This window comes from Vipera ursinii, assembly GCF_947247035.1.
Source record: "Vipera ursinii genome assembly, chromosome: 1".
NCBI classification, from domain to species: domain Eukaryota; kingdom Metazoa; phylum Chordata; class Lepidosauria; order Squamata; family Viperidae; genus Vipera; species Vipera ursinii.
Window position 1 is genome coordinate 227,663,519 of NC_139512.1, and position 22,867 is coordinate 227,686,385.

At 39.7% G+C, this 22,867-nt stretch overlaps 1 protein-coding gene across 3 annotated transcripts; it reads right to left on the reverse strand.

Annotated features, from left to right (window-relative positions):
- Window positions 1–214: 214 nt before the first annotated feature.
- On the reverse strand, window positions 215–21,573 carry LOC310631554 (glutathione S-transferase 3-like). Of its 3 annotated transcripts, none has more exons than XM_083348073.1 (7): window positions 21,450–21,573; window positions 17,172–17,293; window positions 15,906–15,957; window positions 9,481–9,613; window positions 5,402–5,543; window positions 3,015–3,146; window positions 215–736 (listed from the first exon to the last, which is right to left on the reverse strand). In XM_083348073.1, exons 2-7 carry the CDS (start codon window positions 17,256–17,258, stop codon window positions 605–607), a joined length of 678 nt encoding a protein of 225 aa, XP_083204199.1. In that variant the 5' UTR covers window positions 17,259–17,293; window positions 21,450–21,573; the 3' UTR covers window positions 215–604. The 3 variants fall into 3 exon arrangements, with proteins under 3 accessions (XP_083204199.1, XP_083204200.1, XP_083204201.1); XM_083348074.1 differs by lacking the exon at window positions 21,450–21,573 and adding an exon at window positions 18,022–18,040; XM_083348075.1 differs by lacking the exon at window positions 21,450–21,573 and adding an exon at window positions 17,037–17,065.
- Window positions 21,574–22,867: the final 1,294 nt, after the last annotated feature.

A 22,867-nucleotide genomic window follows, 5' to 3' on the forward strand; every position in this document is an offset into this window, starting at 1 on the left:
GTCACAGCCCCGTTTGCACACATGCACGTGCAGCCACATTTTTTGAGTGTGTGCATGTGTGCATAAAGGTGCCTGCCCCTCCCTTTTCCATCAGACTGCCGATCTACAAAGGTTGGGGACCCCTGGAATGAATGAATAAATGAATGAATGAATGAATGAATGAATGAATGAATGTCATTTTTCAAGAGAAAGAAAAAAACTTCTTTATGTCAAATTGTTTGAACGGAAAAATTTAATGCACTTTGAGAATTTGCACCAAAGAGTAAGCCATTTACTGGTTTTGTTCCCAGCAGACAATTTTTTGCTTTTAGGAAACTAAAAGAGGATTCTCAATTATCCCCCAGATGAGGGGTAGGCAAGCTCCATGCATTTAGCACATCTGGCAGCACTATGCCATGATAAACAAGGGTGGGGAGTGCTCTGTGGCAAAACATCATTGCATATAAACCAGGGTGGGAGATATATCAACATCTGAGGTTAAGTAATAAAATGAGTCCTTTGGGACAGCTTGTAAAGGTTGGGGTGGGTTCCTTGTTGTCTGATGGAAACCTTCTTGACTTGTGTTGGGTCTAATTATTTGATGTTCTGGCAAGCAGACATGATGTTACGAGAAATTCAGCTGAAGAACCTTCAGCACAACAGCTACATAAGCCTCATCTGCAATTGGTTTTCTTTGGCTTCCAGGTTCTAGGAATTTCTTAATGGTGGGAATGGAGCTTATCCTTGCTTTGAAAGCCTAAAGCAATAAACAAACAATATTTACCCTGTTGAATGTATAAACCATACATTCTCTAGCCAAGACGGCTCACAAAGGTTGACAATACAAATCAAAAGCATTGATAAAATCCAGCCATCATAAAACACAGTAAAACTTCAGAACACAATAGAAAACTGTGAATAAAATAATTTCCCAAAACATGGACCAATATAAATATATCAAAGATATACCTCTGTTTACATCAATGAAATTCAGATTCCTGGGAGAAGAAGGCTTGAGCTTTTTCTTTGAACAAACTAGGGAAGGAGCATACAGGTAGTCCTCAACTTACAATAGTTCATTTAGCAACTGTTTGAACTTACAGCGGCACTGAAAAAAGTGACATGACTGTTTTTCACACTTACGACCATTGCAGCATCCCCGCGGTCATGTGATCAAACTTTGGACACTTGGCATCTGGCATGTATTTATGATGGTTCCAGTGTCCTGGGTCATGTGATCAACCTTTGCAACCTTCTGACAAGCAAAGTCAATGGAAAAGCCAGATTCATTTAACAGCCACCTTACTAACTTAACAAGTGCAATGATTCACTTAGCAATTGTGGGAAGAAAGTTTGTAAAATGGGGCAAAATTTACTTAACAATTGCCTTGCTTAGCCACAGAAATTTTAGGCTCAGTTGTGGTCGTAAGTCGAAGACTACCTGTACAGCTGATGCCACCACAGAGAATTGCCCCAAGTGATTCCAACCCAGCTTCCTTCCGGCATCTGTAACAACCCGTTTAAATACAATTGGAGTTTTCTGTTGGTGACATTTGGGGGAAACTACTTCTTTAGTTAAGCAGCTTCCAAGATTTCAGAGATTTATAGACCAAAGAAAGCAACTTATGTGTAATCCAAACATCTACACATAACCATGGCAACTTGGCCAAGTAGTGTCACATGATCTCATATGGAAACATCTGACAGAAGTGTGGCCATCACATTCTGAGGTAATTTTCAGGGCTCTTTCAAGGGCATCCTCACTGAAAATGTTACAATGGTCAGATCATGACTAATAGTGATCAGGTTGGATAAATCAGTAGTTGATAGGTCAGTTGTTCATCAATGGTTCCTTGCCACTGTATTGATCTATGTACTGAAAGACAGCACAGCGTCCGAGAACAGTGCCCAGGTTGCATGACTGCTCCTTGAAAGGAAGGAGCTGAAAGTAAGGTCCCTTCTCTTTGAACTAAGTCTCCCCCACCTACCATGTACACTGCATCTTTTGGATTCAGCTTCAGTCTACTTGACTCATCCAGGCTGCAATCCAGGCCAAAGAGACCCACCCACTAGAAAGCCCAGCACATTTTGATCATCATTCCCAACCTGTTCATATAACTATAAAAAAGCCCAGGGGTGGTGATGATGGTGAACAATAAGTCAAGGGCTGCCAAGTGGAACACAGAGTCCTTCCTCAAGAACACTATCTGAAATTTGCCCCTGAGATAAGAGAGGACCTGTGATTAAGCTGTGGTTCCAACTTCCCAAGGTAATTTAGAAGGAATCCATAGTAAAAAGTGCCAATCCAGGAACCTAAACAGAGAAATATTACCACTGTGCTCCCTCAACAGATTATCAGAGCAACCAGTTGATATCTCACACCATGCTCCAGCCTGAAATTGAACATCAGTTGCATCTGAAAGCATTTGGAGCTGTTTGGCCACCACTGAAATTGCCCTAGAGAGTAAATGAAAAGGGAGGGATCTGGCAATAATTTCTTCAACAGAAGTAGAATTGCCTCCCTCAAAGATGGCATCATCCTTTGGCTGAGAAAGGCAATAAAGAAGCACAATTTACCAACCTTAAAAAAAAACTATTCCAGCCAGTATTAGTCACGAGGGAGCTGTATCTAAAAGACAAGTGATGATCCAAGCCCACTCAAGCATCTTGTTCCCATCTTCAAGGTCCACAGGCGAAAGCCAAGGGAGCTGAAATACATTAAGCCCTTTCCTGCTATGTTCCTAAATAACCCTGTGAATCCACTGGTGGGTATGAACAATTTTAGAAAAAAATCATAAATCCTTCAGTCAGACACAGATATTTCAAGTACGCATTCCAGAGTCTTCTGGCACAAGTTCTTGAATCACCCAGAAAATTCCCTCCTATGCGAAAAATGGAGGCAAAAAAAGCCCCATCGCTGGACTTCAGTTCCTATGATCTCCCACTTGGGACTTAAGTGGAAACATAAGTCAGAACCAACATGTTCATTTATATTAGGCGAGAAAAAGCTGGCATGAAAATCACTACTAGATTACCTGTAATTGAGGGAATGGTGCAAGAATATCAGCTTTTCTCTCTTCCAACGTTAAAATTGCTTCAAGTAATTGTATATCTGCAAAGCTGAGGTGATTACCAACTAGGAACTCTTGCTTATGATGTTCCAGAGCCTATAAAATATAAAAAACTTACAGCTGAACCAAAAGGTACATTAACGGAACTGTGTCAAAAGATTTTAATCATTAATTTACTCTCTTCAGAAGAAATATGACTTATAATCTACTCTGAAGCATCCAATGGTTGTTCAATAGGGACCAAGGAAAATAGTTTCTCTGTAGAATAAAACACGCACATTCACATATCAAATGCTAAAAATGAAAGAATAATTGGAAGTAAAGAAGAAGAAAGAAGAAGACCCCCTGAATATATTGCCATACTTATTTAAATTCTGGGGCAGAAATCAGTATCAGTTACAAAAACAATTAAGGCATGGGTGTTAAAAAAAATGAAGAGGAAATATAGCAATTATAAACAGTTCATATAAGGCTGATAATCAGAAACAGTCTTGTATTTCCCAAAGTTTAACCAGTGGTTTTGCTCCACCCTGCTTTTCAATGGTTCTTTTTAAATATAATTTTCATTAAGAATTTTGATTACAATAGTAAAAACTAATACAAAGTAAACTTAAGAAAAAGAGAAGAAAAAAAATAAAAAGTGCAAAAAAAATATAGTAAATAATAATAAAAGAAATATATAAAGAAGTGATGAACAACCTTCATCCCATCTATAGACACATTTAGTTACTCCTCATCCCCTATAGGGTTAGAAACAGATACTTCTTCATCACATACCTCATCTCTTATCTATAAGCAAATCCATAAAATGTCAACTTTTCAATCCTGTTGTCAGCAAAAAGTCTCTCATAACTTTAAGATGGTTAATAGGCAATTCCCTAGAGTGATTTAAATGAGGCTTGCAAATTTAGTATCCTTTAAAAGGCTCCACTGTGGCTGATCTCATCATCTCCCAATGCTAAAACCCACGGACAATTGCTGACCTACAGTCTCCTCACTGTCCGAAACATATGTGGACCATTTCCCATCCTCTCCTTATCTGGAGAAGTTCTGAGGAACTGGTCTACTCACCGGTTCCTTGACCTTTGTCATGGTGGTTGGCTCCATTTTCACGGAGCCATCTTCAGTTCACCATGCCCCCCCCAAAGGACACTTTCCAGTGGTTCATATTCATAAATGTAATTTAAAACATAATTTATTCAAACCAGGAAGCTGACCAGAGAGGCCACTGGACAATAGCAATAGAAGGAGGAAGTGGAAGTTCCTGAGAAATCAGATGAATTCTTTGCTTCTTTTTTAACTTCTGAGGTAATATTTGGACCTCAGCTGGATTTTTTGTTTGGGTGGGAGGGAGAAAAAGTTGTTCTTGGGCAAGCAGAGGTAACTTGTCATTAAAGTATAACCTTGATTGCCAAATTAAAAATAAATAATTCTCTGGAAAGAAGGCTTTTAAAAGCTAAAATCTGCAACAGCTGATAATCTGACAAAAATACAAATTGATTTTTAAATTAAACATCTATTCACAAAGTTCAGAAAACAGATAATATGATATAACTAAGCAAAACAGCCCAAAGCTTAAGAACATCTGCTTGAACGCATTAACAAACATTATTTTATATATACCCGTTTCTTACATTCTTCTGGTTCAAGGAGAAATCCAAGAAACTATAGGTCAGTTAATTTAACAAGTAAAATGGTAGAAAGTTTTCCTTACTCAAGCAATACTCTGAGGTCAGAAGTCTCTCCCTTTAATTAGATAATTACTTGGTGGCTAAATCCACTTCTCAAATTACTTAATACAGTAGCTGAATGGTAAAAGCCCCAACCTGTTTTCATCAGTTAATGTACTGCTTTCAAGCACTGTGTTTGAAAAAAACAAACAACTAATCCCAGTCTATTTGGCCATTCTTGGCTAATTTCCTGGTCCTGAAGTGCATCGTTGTGCAGACTAAAATATTTGGAGTTTATCATAGGTTGCCACAGGAACTGTTTCGGATGGTGACAAGACAGGATCATAGCAAGCAATGATTGGAGTGTTTTGTCCAGTTATGGCATCAGGAGAAAACATCATCCTGTCATACTTTAGGCTGGGTTCACACACAATACATAGTTGAACAAGCCATTTGGCTGCTTCAAATAACAGGTAAAGCTAAACCTAAGCAAAATATGTAACTGCCTGGGATACTGTGGGAACATAGCTTATATTTCAAAGGCAGAAAGACAAAAACAGTGTGATATTTTAATGAAAAATGCCTACAAATCTGCCTTCCATGTATGCATGAATGCTGTGAGGCCAATGCCATTTGTCTAAATGAAGGGATAACTGCTAGAAATGTCACAGGTGGGCCTACCTTTTCATAGACTGGGAGGTACCTGGTCACTGCCTTTTCATTAATGGCAGCAAGTTGTTTCTCTTTTTGCTCAGGTGAACAAAAAGGGTAGGTCAAAATAAGCGCCATTAGGTCTATGGTCCCTTCCACGTACATGTCAATTCTGTGAAGACAGGAGAAATGTTACATCACACTTCAACAAGCATTAAATTTAACTTAGCTTACTATTGTTTACATACTTATGTCAGACACTGGGATTCTCAAATATCTAATGGGAAGATTTGTGTCACCATGTCACCAGGCATGTCATTGATTTGATGTCATCTTGGCTTGCTGCAAAAATCTTAACTTGGCTGTAGCAGATGATCCCCAGCTTCAATAGCCATATATGGAATGCCTATTGTCCCGAAAAGGGTCATTGTCTGGGGCCATTTTCTGCACTACAGTTGCCAAATGCTCTATTTGATAGCTTTCTTAAATATGCTATAGCTCTTTTTCTCTTCCGAGACTGGAAAAACAGAGACATTGTCCTCTTACCAAAGCTAATTCAGAGCAAGATGGCAGGCTGTGCACTGAGTGAAAAATTAGTCTTCGTGAGCATGGATTCAAATGTACACTAAAAACAGACTTCTTTTGCCCTCACTTACATATTTCACTATTGAAGAGCTTAGAGATGAAGGACAACTCCACTGGACTGTAAAGAAATTCTGAAGACAATTGCCCAAGAAAAGCAGTTGTACCAAGAACAAGGTACATCAAATAGAACTAGTGTCTGCAAAGGCCTGATTCCTTCAAAAGGTGTTGGACTAAACTTGGTGATGCTGGCTTGGAATGATGGGCACTGTAACCCAATTTACCTGGAAACTGGAGATAGCTAGCTCTATTGGCCTGTATACATATTTGCTTTCCTGATTCTCCTCGTCTATTCCAATGGAATAACACAAAAACCATGAACTACTGTATGGCTATTAGATAAAAGAGGGAAGAGATGGTTAGCACAAAAAGTTTGCACAAGCCGTGTGCTCCCAGTGTTTTAAAACTGCAGAATGGGGTCTTATGGGGAGAGATGGCCAGCTCAAGACAACTTCACAGGCAGAGATGGCAACTGCACTTTTGTACAAAGAATCCAAAGCAGATCGGCAATCTGAAAATAAGATTGTGTATCTGAAAATAAGATGTTGTGTATTGATTTGTCTTTTGTAAAGGGGGAAGCGGCCCCTTTTTGTCATGTTAAACCTGGGGTTTGTCTTTCCTTGCAGAATATAATGCACATTTTTCTCTTTCTTTGCTACAAGCAGATTCCACGATCGCTTTCAAGACTTGTTCTGAATGTCCTCTTCTTGGGTAACAAATATAAAACTCTTCATGCCATAACCCTTTTGTTAACAATAGGCAAATCGAATAAGTAACATCTTCTTTGGCTCACTTAGCAGCCATACGGAGCTGTAAGATTTTAGCATTAATTGACATATATAAAACTCAGCATTCCACATTTCACCTTTTAGCTGTAACGAAAATCCCATTTAAAAGTCATGACTTTTAAAGAAGAGGTGAAGAGGCTAGGGAGTTGTTTTTACTCATCGCAAAGGGGTTCAGGAGTAATTTTCTAAGGGCAGGAGAGCCTTCTATTATCTTTAAACATTTTTTATCATTTTTTCTTTCTCTTAGTCTCTAATATTTCTTATTGTTTTATTCAAACTTCCAGTAAAATTATTTGAAAAAATAATAAAATTACAGGATACACATCACATATTCTATACTATGGCACAATGTTCCCCAACCAGGACATTTTCTAAAATCCCAAAAGGGTAATATCTCCTGCTCTGAAATTTTCCAAGCCAGCATAACCATTGCTCCCTAAATTCTATGGACATATGAAGATAGAATTCTATCCCCTTTCACAATTATTTCATTTGTTAGCAGAAAAGCTGCACCTTGTTGCTTGTATGATTGTGCCCAGACCTGGTATTGTTACCTCTGGTCTCATTTCTACACACACACACACACACACACACACACACACACACCACCACCACCACCACCACCACCGCGATAGTCATGGATTGTCAGCAAGAGAAGGGCAGGATCAGACAGGCAAAGCCAATATTGATATTGGCAATCGGACCAAACCGAGGACATTCAGAACAAGTCTTGAAAGCGATCGTGGAATCTTCTTGTAGCAAAGAAAGAGAAAAATGTGCATTATATTCTGCAAGGAAAGACAGAAGAGCTGTACTGCAGATAAAATTAAAGATTCTCCAAAATAGATTTTGATCTTTCTTTTGCTAGTCAGACCACTGGATAGCAGTCCAGAATAATAAATTGCTCTTTCACCGTGGAGGCTAATTGATTTATTCTCTTTTGAAAAAGCTGGGCTCCCCTGTGAGAGGTCAAAGGTAATGGCAAAGGGTTTTTTTTTAAGTTAGTGGCTCCAATGGATAGAATCAGACGGCCAAATTATGCAAAAAGTCAAAGGTGACATCCTTGTAAAAAAGCATGCTGTACAAATGGCTTGAGGTAGAAAGCCAAATTACACATCATGTTATAACTTGGCATTTGACCTACTAGTTTTTCAAAATGCACCTTTTTATGGGGAGGGAGAGAAGGGGAGGTGGCCATGAAGTGTGAGGCAGGATTTAACACTTGTCTTGGAATCATTGGCTGGTTCATCAGTTATAGCCCTACCTGGATCACAAAAAATTTGCAATGGCAGCTCATCATTTTCCGACTAGACTACTGCAATTCATTGCATGTGGGGATGCTCTGCAAGATCGCACATCAGCTGTACTTTGTACAAAATGCCTTCATCTGATTATTGGCCAACATTATTCACCAAGGGCAGATTATACCCGTGATTTGGTAACTCCATTGCTGCCATTAGATTTCCACATGAAATTCAAAGTCCTGGTTTGACTCTTGATACCCTCCACAATTCATAGATAGATCTCTCTGAATTGGCCCATCTGGCACATTCTTCCCAGGAGGAACTTCTGCTAGTACCTGGCAGTGCAGCTTTTCATCTGTTGCTCTGGCTATTTTTGTCTTGCGTTTTGTCTGCGTGATTTATTTAGTTATTATGATACTACAAGGGCAATTCAGAAATAAACCTCCATTTGGTTATCAATGGCAGAGCGCAGATACAGAACTTTTATTATACACCAAATGGTGGTTTATTTCCAAATTGCCCTTGTATATTGTTTACCATTCAGATTTAAAATGGTGTTTACTATGGACATTTAATTGGCTGTATGATGCATTGAGTCTTTTTTTTATTTTTGCGAGTGAAATAAATAACAAATGATATAGTAGACACAATCATGCTTTTTCAAGAGGTAACTGGACTTCCTTGTTTTTCTCTGAAGACATTTTGCTTCTGATCCAAGAAGCTTCAAAGCTCCTTTTTCAGCTGAACAAGCTTCTTGGATGAGAAGCGAAATGTCCTCAAATAAGTAAGTCCATTTGCCTCTTGAAAAAAGCACATTTGAGACAACCATGACCTAGATGAGCGAGAATCTCCATACACAATAAATAGTAAATTTATGCTGCAGGAATAAATAAAATCATACATAACAGAAGGCATATAATTAATTTTAAATAAATAAAAAATTCTAATGGGATGCCCTAATCCTGTAAGGCCCTTTAGGGATACGTGTGGCAACTACTCAAATGAATTTCCTGGGGAAAAACTGCCAATTATACAAAGCCTAACAGTTTCCAATGTGTAAAGATGTATGATGGGGGGAGGGAGTGGGGATCTGACAATTACTACAAAGATACTATAACCTTTCAGTGCTCTCTCTCTCAACAAGCCCAATAATGCTGCTCCATTTAACTTCTCACAACTAGATGCAAAAATCAGGAGCATGTGCCAGTAGAACGTTAATGGGTGACATGGGACTGACCAAACATTTACAAGAGGCTCCAGGACTATTTTATATACACCACACCAGAAACCAATGATCTAAAAGCTTTTTCTTCTTGGCCTGCGAGAATTGTTTCTCATTCATAGCTAATGCACATTGGTGAGATTTGTGGGGATGCAGTAATATTAGGGCAGAGACTTTGGATCAAGTCTAAGATGATGAATCACAATACTGTACTGTGCTCGTTCTTTCAGATCCTTCCCAAGGAGATTATATTTCCCCGCAATGTAATTGAGAATAGCCTTGGTCTGGACCAACTTTAGCCCGTCCATCTCCACCAGGGGGACTTGACCGAACAGCAAGCATCCATCTGTAGGAAAGGAGAGAAAAGAAAGTAAAGTAAAACACAGCATCACTGACCAGGTCTTGGTTGTAGTAGACTAGTTTTACACAGTTAGGCAATACGGAAAGATCCCACGCAAGATTGATGCTAGCATATGACCTACCTTCCAGACTGAATTTAACCAACTAGCAAATATAATCGCTTTTTATGCAGAATAAAACAAAAACTGCATCCCAAATGTTGCTGCAGTTTTAAAGGAGACCCTGACAAGCTCAGAAAAAGAGAATGCTATCTGTTATTAGGAATAGTTACTCTAGCCCTTTCCACATTTTCGCTGTTCCATAATATCTGTAGCTATTTATTTATCTATTCAATGTATATGCCACCCATTTCACTGCTGCAGCAACTCTGGGGGCTTACAATATGATAAAAAGTTTAAAAAAGATAATACAAAATGATTAAAATTAAGAGGGACTAAATAAAGACTGAAAACCAAGAGGGACGAGTGACATGGGGGTGGGGATCTCATCTCTGCCCCGTCAGCCATCCCCAGTGCCTCTATAGGGGGGGCCATGTTTTCAGGCTCTTTGGGAAGGCCAAGTGTGGTGCCTGACCTCTCCTCTATCGGGAAAATAGGCCAAAAGGCGGGGCCACAGAAAAAGGCTCTTTTCTTGGATCCTGCCAGCTGAATTTTTTTTTTGACAGACAGGATCCAAAGTAGGCCTTTCTTACTGGAGCAAGTGGGATGAGCCAATCATATGATGAACAGTTGCAGGAACTGGGTGTGTCTAGTCTAATGAAGAGAAGGAGTAGGGGTGACGTAAAAGCAATCTTTCAATATTTGAGGGACTGTCACAGAGAGGAGGGGGTTGACCTGTACTCCAAAGCACAGAGGGCAGGACAAGAAGTAATGGATGGAAATGGTTAGATGGAGATCCAACCTAAAACTAGGGAGAAATTTCATGACAGTGAGAACAATTAATCAGTAGAATAGCTTGACTCCAGAAGTTGTGGGTATTCCAACACCAGAGCTTTCTGAGGAGAGATTGGACAGCCATTTGTCTGAATGGTACAGGGTTTTCTGCTTGAGTAGGGGGTTGGACTAGAAGACCTCCAAGATCCCTTCTATAATCCCATTGGTGTGAGACGTTCTTCAGATACCTTAAACCCAGGCTAAAAACAATGAATTATTTTTTCTCATCCTGTCCAATCACCAGACAATGCAATAGAATATCTATACCAAAGGACCCCAGGGACCGGTTCTGTGGAGAAAGGTTTTTCCAAGGACCAGAGGAGGCATAGTTTTGTCTGCTTCCGGCATCCTATGATTGGGGCTTTGCTTGTTTCTGCAGACTGGTTGTTGGCATGCCGCAGCCCAGTACCAGTCCACGTACTGGGGTTTGGGGACCCCTGTTCTATAGAACAATGCACACATACCACCACACACAGATTTCTATTTGTATTATAAAATTACATAAAGCATGAGATTTGTTTGCTAAAAAGTCAGCCATGTGCACAACAAACACCTTGCACAGATCATCTGCTCACCTATTTCTCAAATTTCACTCATATTCAAATTTCTAGTTAAAACATGCTCAACTTAATTTACCAGTAAAGTGCCACGCCCACGTTCCCCACCTTATCCTTGTTTATTGTAAAGAAGCAGTGAATTTGTTCATGCTTGCCCTTTGTCCCTGATTCACATTTCCTTCTGAACAACTGGATGGGAGGGAGGGAAGCTTTATAATTGGTTATAAAAGCTGCATGATGCAGGACAAACCATTATCTGGGGTGGGGACTCCTCAGAGAGCACCAAGAACTCCACATTTCAACCCTTAGCTACAAATATTCTCTTCCATTGCATTATCTGATGTTTGAACATGACGAGACAACTTCCTTGTTAGTTTTAGCAGCTGATTGAAATGCAACCTCTACAGACATAGCAAATTGCAGGTCATGGCTAGCAGCTACCTTAAAATGTCACCACTTTTTCTGCCAATCCTTTGCTGCCAGTTCCCAAGACCTGCTTCCCTAGAGCAACTTCGTCATTCTGCTTCATGATCTGGCTCACAAAGCCAAACCGAGGAGAATGGAGGTTATAGCAGGCCTCTCATTATACAACATGTGAACGCAAATGACTTCTCTTTTCATGTAGACCAGACATGTCAAACACAAGGCCCAGGGGCCAGATCCGGCCCGCAAAGTGGTTTCATGTGGCCCGTGAAGCCATCCTGGAAACAGTGAGGGAACGGCCCCCACTGCCTTGGCCCTGGCCCAGAGACCCTCCTATCTGTCCTGCCCAGGCCCTCATAGGCACCTTTGATGCGAACGATGTAGAGCTGGTCATGCCCACCCAGTAAGCCATACACACTCTAGCCACGCCCACCCAGTAGGCCACGCCCACCCTGGCCATACCCACCTGGCCACGTGAGGGCAACCGCAATGCTGATGTGGCCCTCAATGAATTTGAGTTTGACACCCCTGATGTAGACCATAGATGACTCACTGAACAAGCACCACATTCTCTTGTGCCTGTTGGAGATGACTTTTCTCACAGTGGACAGAGAGAGGAGAGCAACAATTATTTCCCGAGGCTGTCCCTGATGGTGACTGCTGCAGATTTGGGAACGTGTCCTGCCTTGACTGGATAGCACCCCTCTCTCTGCTATTCTCTATCTATATTGGTAAAGCCATAGAGTCCCATATAGAAGGGCACAATAGGGAAGGCAGCAAGTACAGGAACTCCTGCAGAAAATTATGCTCAGCACATTATATGTACTATCAGTCTAGACCGATTTTAAGTATTGCTAACAACTTCAGCATCTCATCAGATTCCCATATTTCTCTGGAAGAACTTAAAACTTAACATTCTTAAGTGAGCAGGTCTTAAGACTACGTTATAAATCTTCCTTTCAAAATTATGCCAACTAAGTAGCCTAAGCAAAACCATTGTTCAAAAATGGGGTGATACAATTCAGTGGTTCAATCTATGTCTCAATCATTTGAATTCAGTCTGATTCAGGTATTTCAGAGAAAGACTTTATGACTTGGGACCATCAGTACACAGAAATGACAGCTCTTAGGCAGTCAAACTAGGAGTTTAATTTACACTTAAAGGAGTGTAAATTAAGTGTACTTTAAGTGTAAATTAAAATTCTTGAAGGAGTCCTTAGAAATCATTTTGGTACTGTAAACAGTACACATTTTGACAATACTAATCACCAGCAGTAATATTTTATTTCTTTTTAGAAGAGCTTAGCAGGGATCGAAGAGATGTTAGTAACACTGTCAAACTGTAGATATAGTTAATGATAGTAGTGTATTTATTGGAAGAAGGTAGAAAACAAATTCACATTAAATTACAATGAATGCAACTCCAAAAAGTCCTAATTTTGTGTATTCTCCATCCTCTTCCCTTTGGCAACTGTTTAAATTTCCCACTCACTAAGCTTATTTTCCTTTCTTTTTCTACCCCATTGAAAGGATCCATGAATAATAATGATAATAATAATAATAATAATAATAATAATAATAATAAGAATAAGAAGAAGAAGAAGAAGAAGAAGAAGAAGAAGAAGAAGAAGAAGAAGAAGAAGAAGAAGAAGAAGAAGAAGAAGAAGAAGAAGAAGAAGAAGTAGTTGGAAGGGACCTTGGAGGTCATCTAGTCATCTAGTCCAACCCCCTGCTTAGGCAGGAAACCCTATACCATTTCAGACAAATGGCTGGCCAGTCTCTTCTTAAAAACTTCCAGTGTTGGAGCATTCACCACTTCTGGAGGCAGGTTGTTTCACTGGTTAGTTGTTCTGTCAGGAAGTTTCTCCTTAGTTCTAGGTTGCTTCTCTCCTTGACTAGTTTCCATCCGTTGCTTCTTGTCCTGCTTTCAGGTGCTTTGGAGAATAGCTTGAGGACCCAGATTGTTGGAGGCAATAAGCTGACTTTGTAATAATGCCGCTTGGGTGGGGGGCTGAAAGCCCTAATAAGCAGGCATACACATAGAATGAAGGCTATTGCTAAGCATATTGATTTGTGCTTAGATTGTAAGCCGCCCTGAGTCTTCGGAGAAGGGCGGGATATAAATGGGATTAAAAAAAAAAAAGCTTGACTCCCTCTTCTTTGTGGCAGCCCCTGAGATATTGGAACACTGCTATCATGTCACCCCTCACCCTTCTCTACATTAAACTACACATACCCAATTCCAGCAACCGTTCCCTATATGTTTTAGCCTCCAGTCCCCCAATCATCTTTGTTGCTCTTCTCTGTACTCTTTCTAGATTCTCGACATCTTTTTTACATCGTGGTGACCAAAACTGGATGCAGTATTCCAGGTGTGGCCTTACCAAGGCATTGTAAAGTGGTATTAGTACTTCACGTGATCTTGATTCTAGCCCTCTGTTAATGCAGCCTAGCACTGTGTTGGCTTTTTTGGCAGCTGCAGCACACTGCTGGCTCATATTTAAGTGATTGTCCACTAGGACTCCAAGATCTCTTTCACAGTTACTTCTATTGAGCAAGGTACCACCTATACTATACCTGTGCATTTGATTTTTCCTGCCTAAATGTAGAACCTTACTTTTTTTACCATTGAATTTCATTTTGTTAGATAGCGCCCAATGTTAAAGTCTGTCGAGATCCATCTGTATCTTAAGCCTGTCTTCTGGAGTGTTGGCTATTCCTGCCAGCTTGGTGTCGTCTGCAAATTTGATGAGTTCCCCATCTATCCCCTCATCCAAATCGTTGATGAAGATGTTGAAGAGCACTGGGTCCAGAACAGAGCCCTGGGGCACCCCACTCCATACTTCCTTCCATGTAGATGCAGTTCCATTGAGGACCACACGCTGAGTACAGCCTGTCAGCCAGCTACGAATCCATCTGGTGGTGATGCTATCTAACCCACATTTATCTATCTTATCAAGTAGTAGGTTGTGATCTACTTTATTAAATGCCTTACTGAAGTCCAAGTAAATTATATCTACAGCATTCCTCTGGTCCACTAGTTTTGTCACTTGGTCAAAGAATGCAATAAGGTTTGTCTGGCATGATCTGTTTTTGACAAACCCATGTTGGCTTTTAGTGATAATTTTGTTCTCATCAAGGTGTTCGCTAAATTTGTTGTTTGATTATCTTTTCCAGAATCTTCCCAGGTATTGAGGTCAGGCTGATAGGTCTGTAGTTTCCTGGATCTATTTTTTTTCCCTTTTTTGAATATGGGAACTACATCAGCTCTCTTCCAGTCCTCTGGTAGTTCCCCAGTGCTCCAGGATCTTTGAAAAATATAGTTCAGTGGTTCTGAGATCACGTCTGCCAGTTCCTTGAGAACCTTGGGGTGTAATCCATCTGGTCCTCGTGATTTGAACTCGTCTAGGCTGGACAGGGGCTCACTTACCATTTTCTTGCCTATCTTAACTTGCATTTCTATTCTGTTTTTTATGGCACTGGTTTTGGTAGGTTGCACTGTTTTTTCCCTTTGTGTAAAGACAGATGCAAAAAATGAATTAAATAGTTCTGCTTTCTCCCTGTTGCTTGTCACCTTCTTGCCATTTTCCCCCACTAATGGACCAATCATTTTCTTAACTTTTTTCTTGTTTCTTATATGTTGAAAGAAGCTTTTTTTTGTTATTTTTGACTTTGGTTGCAAGCCTTAGTTCATTTTGAGCCTTAGCTTCCCTCACTTCATCTTTGCAGGCACGGGCTGTTTGCTGATATTCTGCCTTAGTTATGTGCCCCTCTTTCCACTTCTTATACTTGTCCTTTTTATCTTTCAGTTTATCAGAGAGTTCTTTATGCAGCCATGCTGGGGGGGCAGGGATCAAAAAGCCCAGAAGGCAGCAGTGACCTCATGGTTTTCTATGGCAGCCTCTGCCCTCTGAAACCCTCTTTTTCCTGAGGTTTGGCAGGCCTCCACCCTCTTAACCTCCCATAAAGCTAAGGGCTGGGAGAAGATTGAATAATTGCACATTAGAAGTTCAATTTGACACCAGGTCTTTGTTGTTTTTAATGTTTTTATGCTTTAATTTGTTTAGTTTTATAGTTTCGATATGATTTCATATGTTGTTTTAACTTTTCATTGGGAGCTACCTATAGTTTGGAAGATGGACAACTATTTAAATGTTTTGAATGAATGAATAAATGATTAATGCTCCCCCACTCTGCAATGCATGTAAAAACTAAGTAGGGCTTAAACTGTGTAGCTTTCGTCTTGAACTTTTTTTGATTCCCTCCCCCTCTACAGTCACCCAGATCTCATTCAAACGTTAAGTCCTCAAGGCATTTACCAAACTTATTTCAGTGATAATAGATAAAGAATAGTTACTGCATTTACCTTTGATTAATTTCAAATACTGTTCTCTTGTTTCCAAAAATTCTTCTTCAAACTGGAAAAAGGGGAAAAAAAACTGTTTTAACTTTGTATCACAGGGTACAGAATTTTGAAAACTCGGTTTAAAATACCTTTGGGGCCTCATAATACCCCAGATGAGAAAAGTTGGGTCAATGAGGGAAAGTTAACTCTTAACTCCTTCCAAACCTCCATTCCTTTGACCCAAATCCGGAAAGATTTGGCCTGTGCCTACCCTTGAGTAGGGCTGCCAGATCTAAGCTGCAAAACTAATAATAACCACTGGATGGCAGCAAAAGGATAGAGCCGTGGTGGCGAACCTACGGCGCGGGTGCCACAGGTGGCACGCAGAGCCCTCTCTATGGGCACGCGCGCCGTCGCCCCAGTCCTAGGCCTTCAGCTGGGTTTTATAAAACCTTTTCGCTTTAGGCCTCCACCGCTGTGTGCAAAAAAAAAAAAAGGTTCAATCAATCGATCAATTTCAACTTCTCGCAGGGAAAAAAAAAGTTCTCGCAAAGTTGGAACTGATTGATTCAACTTTTTAGCCCCACCCAGTTTGCCGTTACCACTGCAGCCACGCCCACCCAATGGGCCACGCCCACCCAACTGGCCTCATCCACGCAATGGGCCATGCCCACCCGGCACCCAAAGATACATAAGTGGGTTTTGGGTTACATTTTGGGCACGGCCTCTAAAAGGTTCGCCATCACTGGGATAGAGGGAACCGTTTGCTCCCACCTAGACTCAGCCATATCTTTGTGATCTAGATTTGGTACTTGCTATAAGAAGAAAAGGAAAAAAAAAGGAAGAGGTGTGCGTGTGTGCTGGCAGGATACTTTACCTATCCCCAGAATGATTCCACTTGAGGGGTCAATTGAGAAATGTTTAGACCAAATCTCAAAGCAAAAAGAGGCCCCAATTTTATTTTTCTTCTAACACTGTAGAGGGCAGAGGTAATGACTTTGAAGGGTGAGGAAAGAGCTGCTATCAAGGCCAAACAGGGTTTGAGCCTGTTCCAAAAAACTAATTTGAGTTAATGTCTGAGGCCTTGCCCTACTTCACACAAAGATGAAATGAGGGAAGAGGAAGTATATTCAGACTTGCAAAATTCAATACCTGTTTGTGATGAGATGTACTTCGCATGCCTAGGAGAGAGGAGGGGTGTTCCAGAGGAACAAGCAACAACTCAGTTCAGATATGTAGTTTGTGTGGGGAAAAAGAGGGTTAACATGGTTTCTAGAAGAAACAAACCTCAACTCCAGCTGCTGCTAAGAGCCAGCGTACAGATTCCATTCGTCCTCTGCCATTGAAATAGGTCAGTTTGGGTTTCCCAGACATATTCTGCAACTTTTGATGTCCTAATAAATTGCAAGCTAGAAAATAAATAAATTTAATATAATCCATTACTGTATTTATTTCTAATAAAATGTATACAACCTTGCAGAAAAATCAAGTCATAAATCTCTTGAGAATTTGGCTGCAAGTTGAGATAGTTTACCTAAAGAAATGTTAAAATATGGGTGTGGTTTGCTTATAGATTGACAATTGTAACTTTTTTAAGGTGTGTATGAGAAAGGTGTCTATTGTTGACAATGGAAGAATGCAGCTATGTTCTCCATAGAGATGGAAATCTGACAAGTAAATGCAGAGACTACAAGGGAAATAGTTTGTTTAATGTGCCTGAGAAAGAGTTTGACACAATTCTGACTGAAATGGTTTCAGGGATGACAATGAGAAAAATTTGGGAAAGGAAACATTTTATGCCTGCAGTGGTGCACATATTTCTGTTCTTCTTCAATGTATAAATCTGAGAAAATTTATTGTGCAACTGTTTTAGGGAAAGTACAGATTAAGTGAATAGTCTTGAATTATGCAATATTTTACATAAATGTGCAGCTGAATATTGGTTACTGAATATTGGTTGATACATAATGGAAGCAAGGCATGAATAAGAATAAAGGGAAGTTTTAGCAAAAGGCAACATTAAACTGGGAGTAAGACAGGATATGCTTTGATCCTTTGGTTGTTTGATGTATTTATTGGTACACGCATAAGAATTGCTTGAAACAATGTTAGAAGTGTGTTAGCTAAAGGTACATACGTGTGTATACACTGGTATGTGGGTAATGCAGTTTTCGGCTGAGAATCCAAATGATCTGCATGAATGGTACATTAGATATGAGGCAACAAGAAATATGGATCTGAAAATATATATAACAAAACCCAAGACTGTTGTACTGGGGGTTTGACAAGAAAACTTTCTTGTCAAGAAAAATGGACAAAATGATGGTAAGTTTTACCTAAATGAACAAAATAAATAAATAAACAAATAAACTGAACTGGAATACTTTGGTAGAATATTTACTAAAGACTGGAAATGGATGAAGAAAGTTTAAGATGTGCCAATGGTGACAGGAAGATAGTAGGTAGCATGCGGTCTGTTGTGAGAAGCCAAGTTTTGCCAAAAGAGATAATAGCTGTGTAGAAGGAAGAGAGGGTGGTTGTTTCAGGACAAATAAAACTGAATGCAGTGCAAATGGACACCTAATAAACACATGGTGCTGAGTGAATTAAATAAACAAGTGAGTCACCATTATGAAAAATACATTGAGGGAATTAGAGCATAAACTACTTTTAACTATGTTTCATTTACTTATCTCATGCCTTTAACATTCTTTGTTTACCACTGATCACTTCTTTTCTGTACTTATAACAACAGGAGGGACGTGTTGTGGGCCAAGGAGCTTCTTTTGGTGGGATCGAGGGAAGCCATTTCTGTCATGGCGTCTGCCGTCTGGAGCATCATTCCCTCCGAGGTGAGATTGGCCCCCCAACCCTATTGGCCTTCGGGGGGTGGGGGGTGGGAATGACCTTCACAGACAGGAGGGAGACTGCAGATGGGACAGCTGGAGTGTAAAAGATGTCTCAGCCGGCAAAAGGGGGGACTGAATGGGAAACGTTTCAAAAGGGATCCTTCCTAGTTTTCCGGTGTGTAAGAAGAAAAGAGGGGTAGAAATATTATCAGTCTTGCGAGATTCTGTTAATGTAACCTTACAATAAAGGTTGTTCTTGTCTAGACTACCCCAGGGCTTAATGGGAAGGCTTTCCTTTCTTCTTACAGGAAGGATCCCTTTTGACATGTTCCCCATTCAGTCTCCCTTTTGTGGACTGAGACATCTTTTACCTGTCAGTGGTCTTATCTGTAGCCTTCCTCCTGTCTGTGAAGATCATTCCCACGTAAAATATGGTATTGTTATCAGCCCCAAAGGCTTTTCTTCGTGCCAAAAGCTTTTGCAAACAGACAAAAGGCTTCAGGGGAGCGATCTCACACTCCTTTCAGGTCTTACATCTTTTTGCAAAAGCTTTTGGGACAGAGAAGCTTGAGGGAGTGTGAAACCAAAGGCTTCTCTTCTCTGTTGCATGAGTGGAGCTGTCCATGTGTGCACATGTGCGCTGGCCCACTACTCGTGCAGCACGGTTCTCTTCTTCCCCCCCCCTCTAACCTGGGCCACCCAAGCCACAAAGATTGGGGACCTTTGGTCTAGACTACCTCACGGCTTAACAGGAAAGCCCTTAAAATATGGTCTTGACATCAGCCCTGAGGAATCCCATGGAAGGGTTCAATGGCTGCCCTGTATTTCTTGCTGTTGTTATTAGAGTTTAAATTATTTTAATCGCATTTTAAGGCTTTTGTTTTTTAATTATATTGTTTGGGAGTGTTTGTTTTTTGTTGTTCTTTTTGAGCTGTCTCGAGTCACAATCTATGTTAGGAATGGAGGCTAGATGAATATTGAAAATGGACACTAGAGGGAACCAAAGGCAGAATAGAATTAAAAGCTGGCTATAACCTTTTCTTATTTTAAAGAGGGTTTTTTTAATTGAACTGAAATGTTAATTAACTAAAATTTCAGAAAGCATACAGATTTAAATGGATAAATTTTAAAGACCTCTCTTAAATGCCAAACATTCATGAAAGATCAAATACTGATATGCCATTGGAATGATTTAAAGGTCAATATTTTTTGATGTTTTTCGATGTTTCTAAGATTAAGAAAAGCAAAGAAGGAATAAAAAGTTGCAGAATTGGATCAGGAATAAATTTGATATTTCTAGCCACTCCTAAATGAACAAAAGATTTTATTAGTCCATTAAGCTCCGTGAAACTTGTTGTATAGTGGGTTCTGGAGAGCAGAAAGGACGCCGAGACGATGAGTACAGCATGGCAGATCTCTATTCGGTAGAAGTGACTGTACTGGGAAATAGGAGTTACCTGCCCTCCTTTTATCCCTGGCCAGGTGAGCAGCCGGCCAATCGGTTTGAACCTCTGTTTCCCGCCGAAACTGGGTTCCTGCCAAAACAGTTACAGTTCAACGCCCCCTGGTGGTGACTGCTATGTAAGTGTGTATGTGTTCCCTTCACCTGGATACATAACAATACTGGTTTGAGAAGGTGCGAAACCCTAACAACTGCAGTGATTCACCCCTGTAGCAGGCAACCCTCTTTTCTCATCTGCATAAAAAAAACAATGCTGACTCAGAAAAATGCTTATGGAAAGAGCAAAATCCAAGCCTATGCAGCAGCTGCATTGCCTGAACCCAACTTAAAGCTGCCTCTTTGGATTCTCCAGCTCTCCTGACAGGGCTGCAGTATCTGGGCTGCAAAAATCCAGAAGACAATATGGAAGCTAAGCTCTACAGAAATCTGGCTCTTTCCTGCTACCTTCCTAGTACCCGCTACCTTCCAGCACGGATGGGGGTAGTAGCCCTACGAACGTCACGTTACTATGCAGTCTGGCATACGAGGAAGGCTTTAATGATTTTTTTCATTTCAAATAGTAGTCATATCTCTATAAAAAGAAATTAATTTGAGAGAAGGGAAAGATATTAAAAGCCAGGAAAAGCCGCAAGTGTGTACCCAGAATTCCAACACAATCAATAAAGACAGTTTAATTACATTGCACAAAACTAGTAGGATCTCTGGTGAAATATTAATGGCACCACAACTTTCTACTGTGGGCAAAGTCTTCACAGCTGCCTATTTTCTGGAGCTGACCTTGAACTTATTTAACAGTGACTGAGATGAGAAAAATTTAACATTTCTAGCCATTCCTAATAGAGTTTTTGCTGAAACGGGATTGAAAATAGATCAATTTCTGGACCTAAATAAAAGTTAAAAAGTATTTTTATTTGTAACTTTAAAAGAGGGTGAAAGGTTATATTAGCTTATGTTCAGTGTGATGAAGTTAGGAAGTCACTTATTTCTTACTGTCTTTGTTGTTTCTTTATTTCTCTATTTTTTTCTTCTTTGATTGTTTTTTTTTCTACAGCTTCTGAACTTATTCTTCTTTCCAGTTTAGTTTGCATTAGTTTTTTACTATGGAGATTAAAAATTTCAGTAAAAGTATTAAAAGAGAAAAGGAACAAACACTGGATTAAGGCATTGCTAGATAGACTGCTTTCACTCCATCCTAAAATATTTTCAAGTTACATAATTCCACAGACAATTTTCTTCTGCATAATAGAAACTCACCTTAATGAAGTTTCTTTTCTCTACAAAAATACTGCACTGCACAGTATTTCTTTTCACTTCTGCTCCAGCTGGGAGAAAATCCTGTTGCTGCTGCAGTTCAAAACAAAGAAGACAGTTTTAATCTCCACCTTCATGCCTAATCATTCTGCAACAGACGTTGCTCTGCCTACTGTGGGAAGTCAGCCCCCCAGGGAAGGAAATATCAAAAGGATCTTAAAGAGGCAGGAAAGCATACCCAGTTTTTCTTTTTTTTTTCTTTTTTTATTTTTTATTAAATTTATTATTTAAAAACATTGGACACAGTACCAGCGAGCTGACAAACCTTTTTGTCTACAATGTTTAAATATATATATATACATGTATATATGTACATCAAAAATACACTTAAATACACTTAGATTACAAATCGGTGAAATACCACAATATTTAAAACAGTGAGCTAGTCTGTAAAACCTAATAGAGACCTTTCTTTTTATCCATCCAAAGATACAATTTGTTCCAAATTCTATAATAGTCTGATTGATCTTTATTCTTTAATTCCAAAGTTAATTTGTCCATTTCAGCGCAATCCCAAATTTTCCTAATAACCTCTTTTTGTCCTGGGATCTCATTCTTTTTCCATTTTTGCGCAAATGATATTCTAGCTGCTGTGATAATATGGATCGTTAAGTATAGCACATCTTTAGGATATTTCTCTTTCGTGATTCCCAACAAGAAAAGTTCTGGACTAAACTCCAGATCTTGTTTCAATATTTCTTTCAGCCAAATCCAAATCATTCTCCAAAATTTTTGTGTTTTACTGCAAGACCACCACGTGTGGAAGTATGTGCCTATCTCTTCAGAACACTTCCAACATTTGGGAGATGCTGTTGTGTACATTTTTGCTAAGCGGGCTGGGGGAAGATGCCATCGGTAAAACATTTTAAATAAATTTTCTTTATACGATGAGGCCAGTGTTATCCTTTTATTCCTATCCCAAATTGTTTGCCAAGTATCTAGGTCGATGTTATGTCCTAAATTGTTAGCCCAGATCAACATGGGGTCTTTCACTTGCTCTTCAAACAGCTTATATCCCAAAAGTAATTTATAAAAATTCCTTATTTGTTTAGAGTCCGGTCCCAATAAAATTTTGTCCAATGCTGTTTCAGAGGTATATATCCCCCATTCATTTTTATCCTTCCTAAATCTCGATTGGATTTGTAAGTAGGCCCACCAATCGAGTTTTATACCTTGTAATTCTAGTTCATTCCTAAGTTTCAATTCCCCCTCCTCATTCAGAATATCCTTGTATGAGATTATGTTACCCAAATCAAACAGATTTGGGTAAACTATCGCTTCAAGGGTGGATAGCCAGACCGGTATTTTGGTGTAATTGTGAGATCTAATTTTTTTCCAAGTATTGAGTAGCGCTTGCCTGA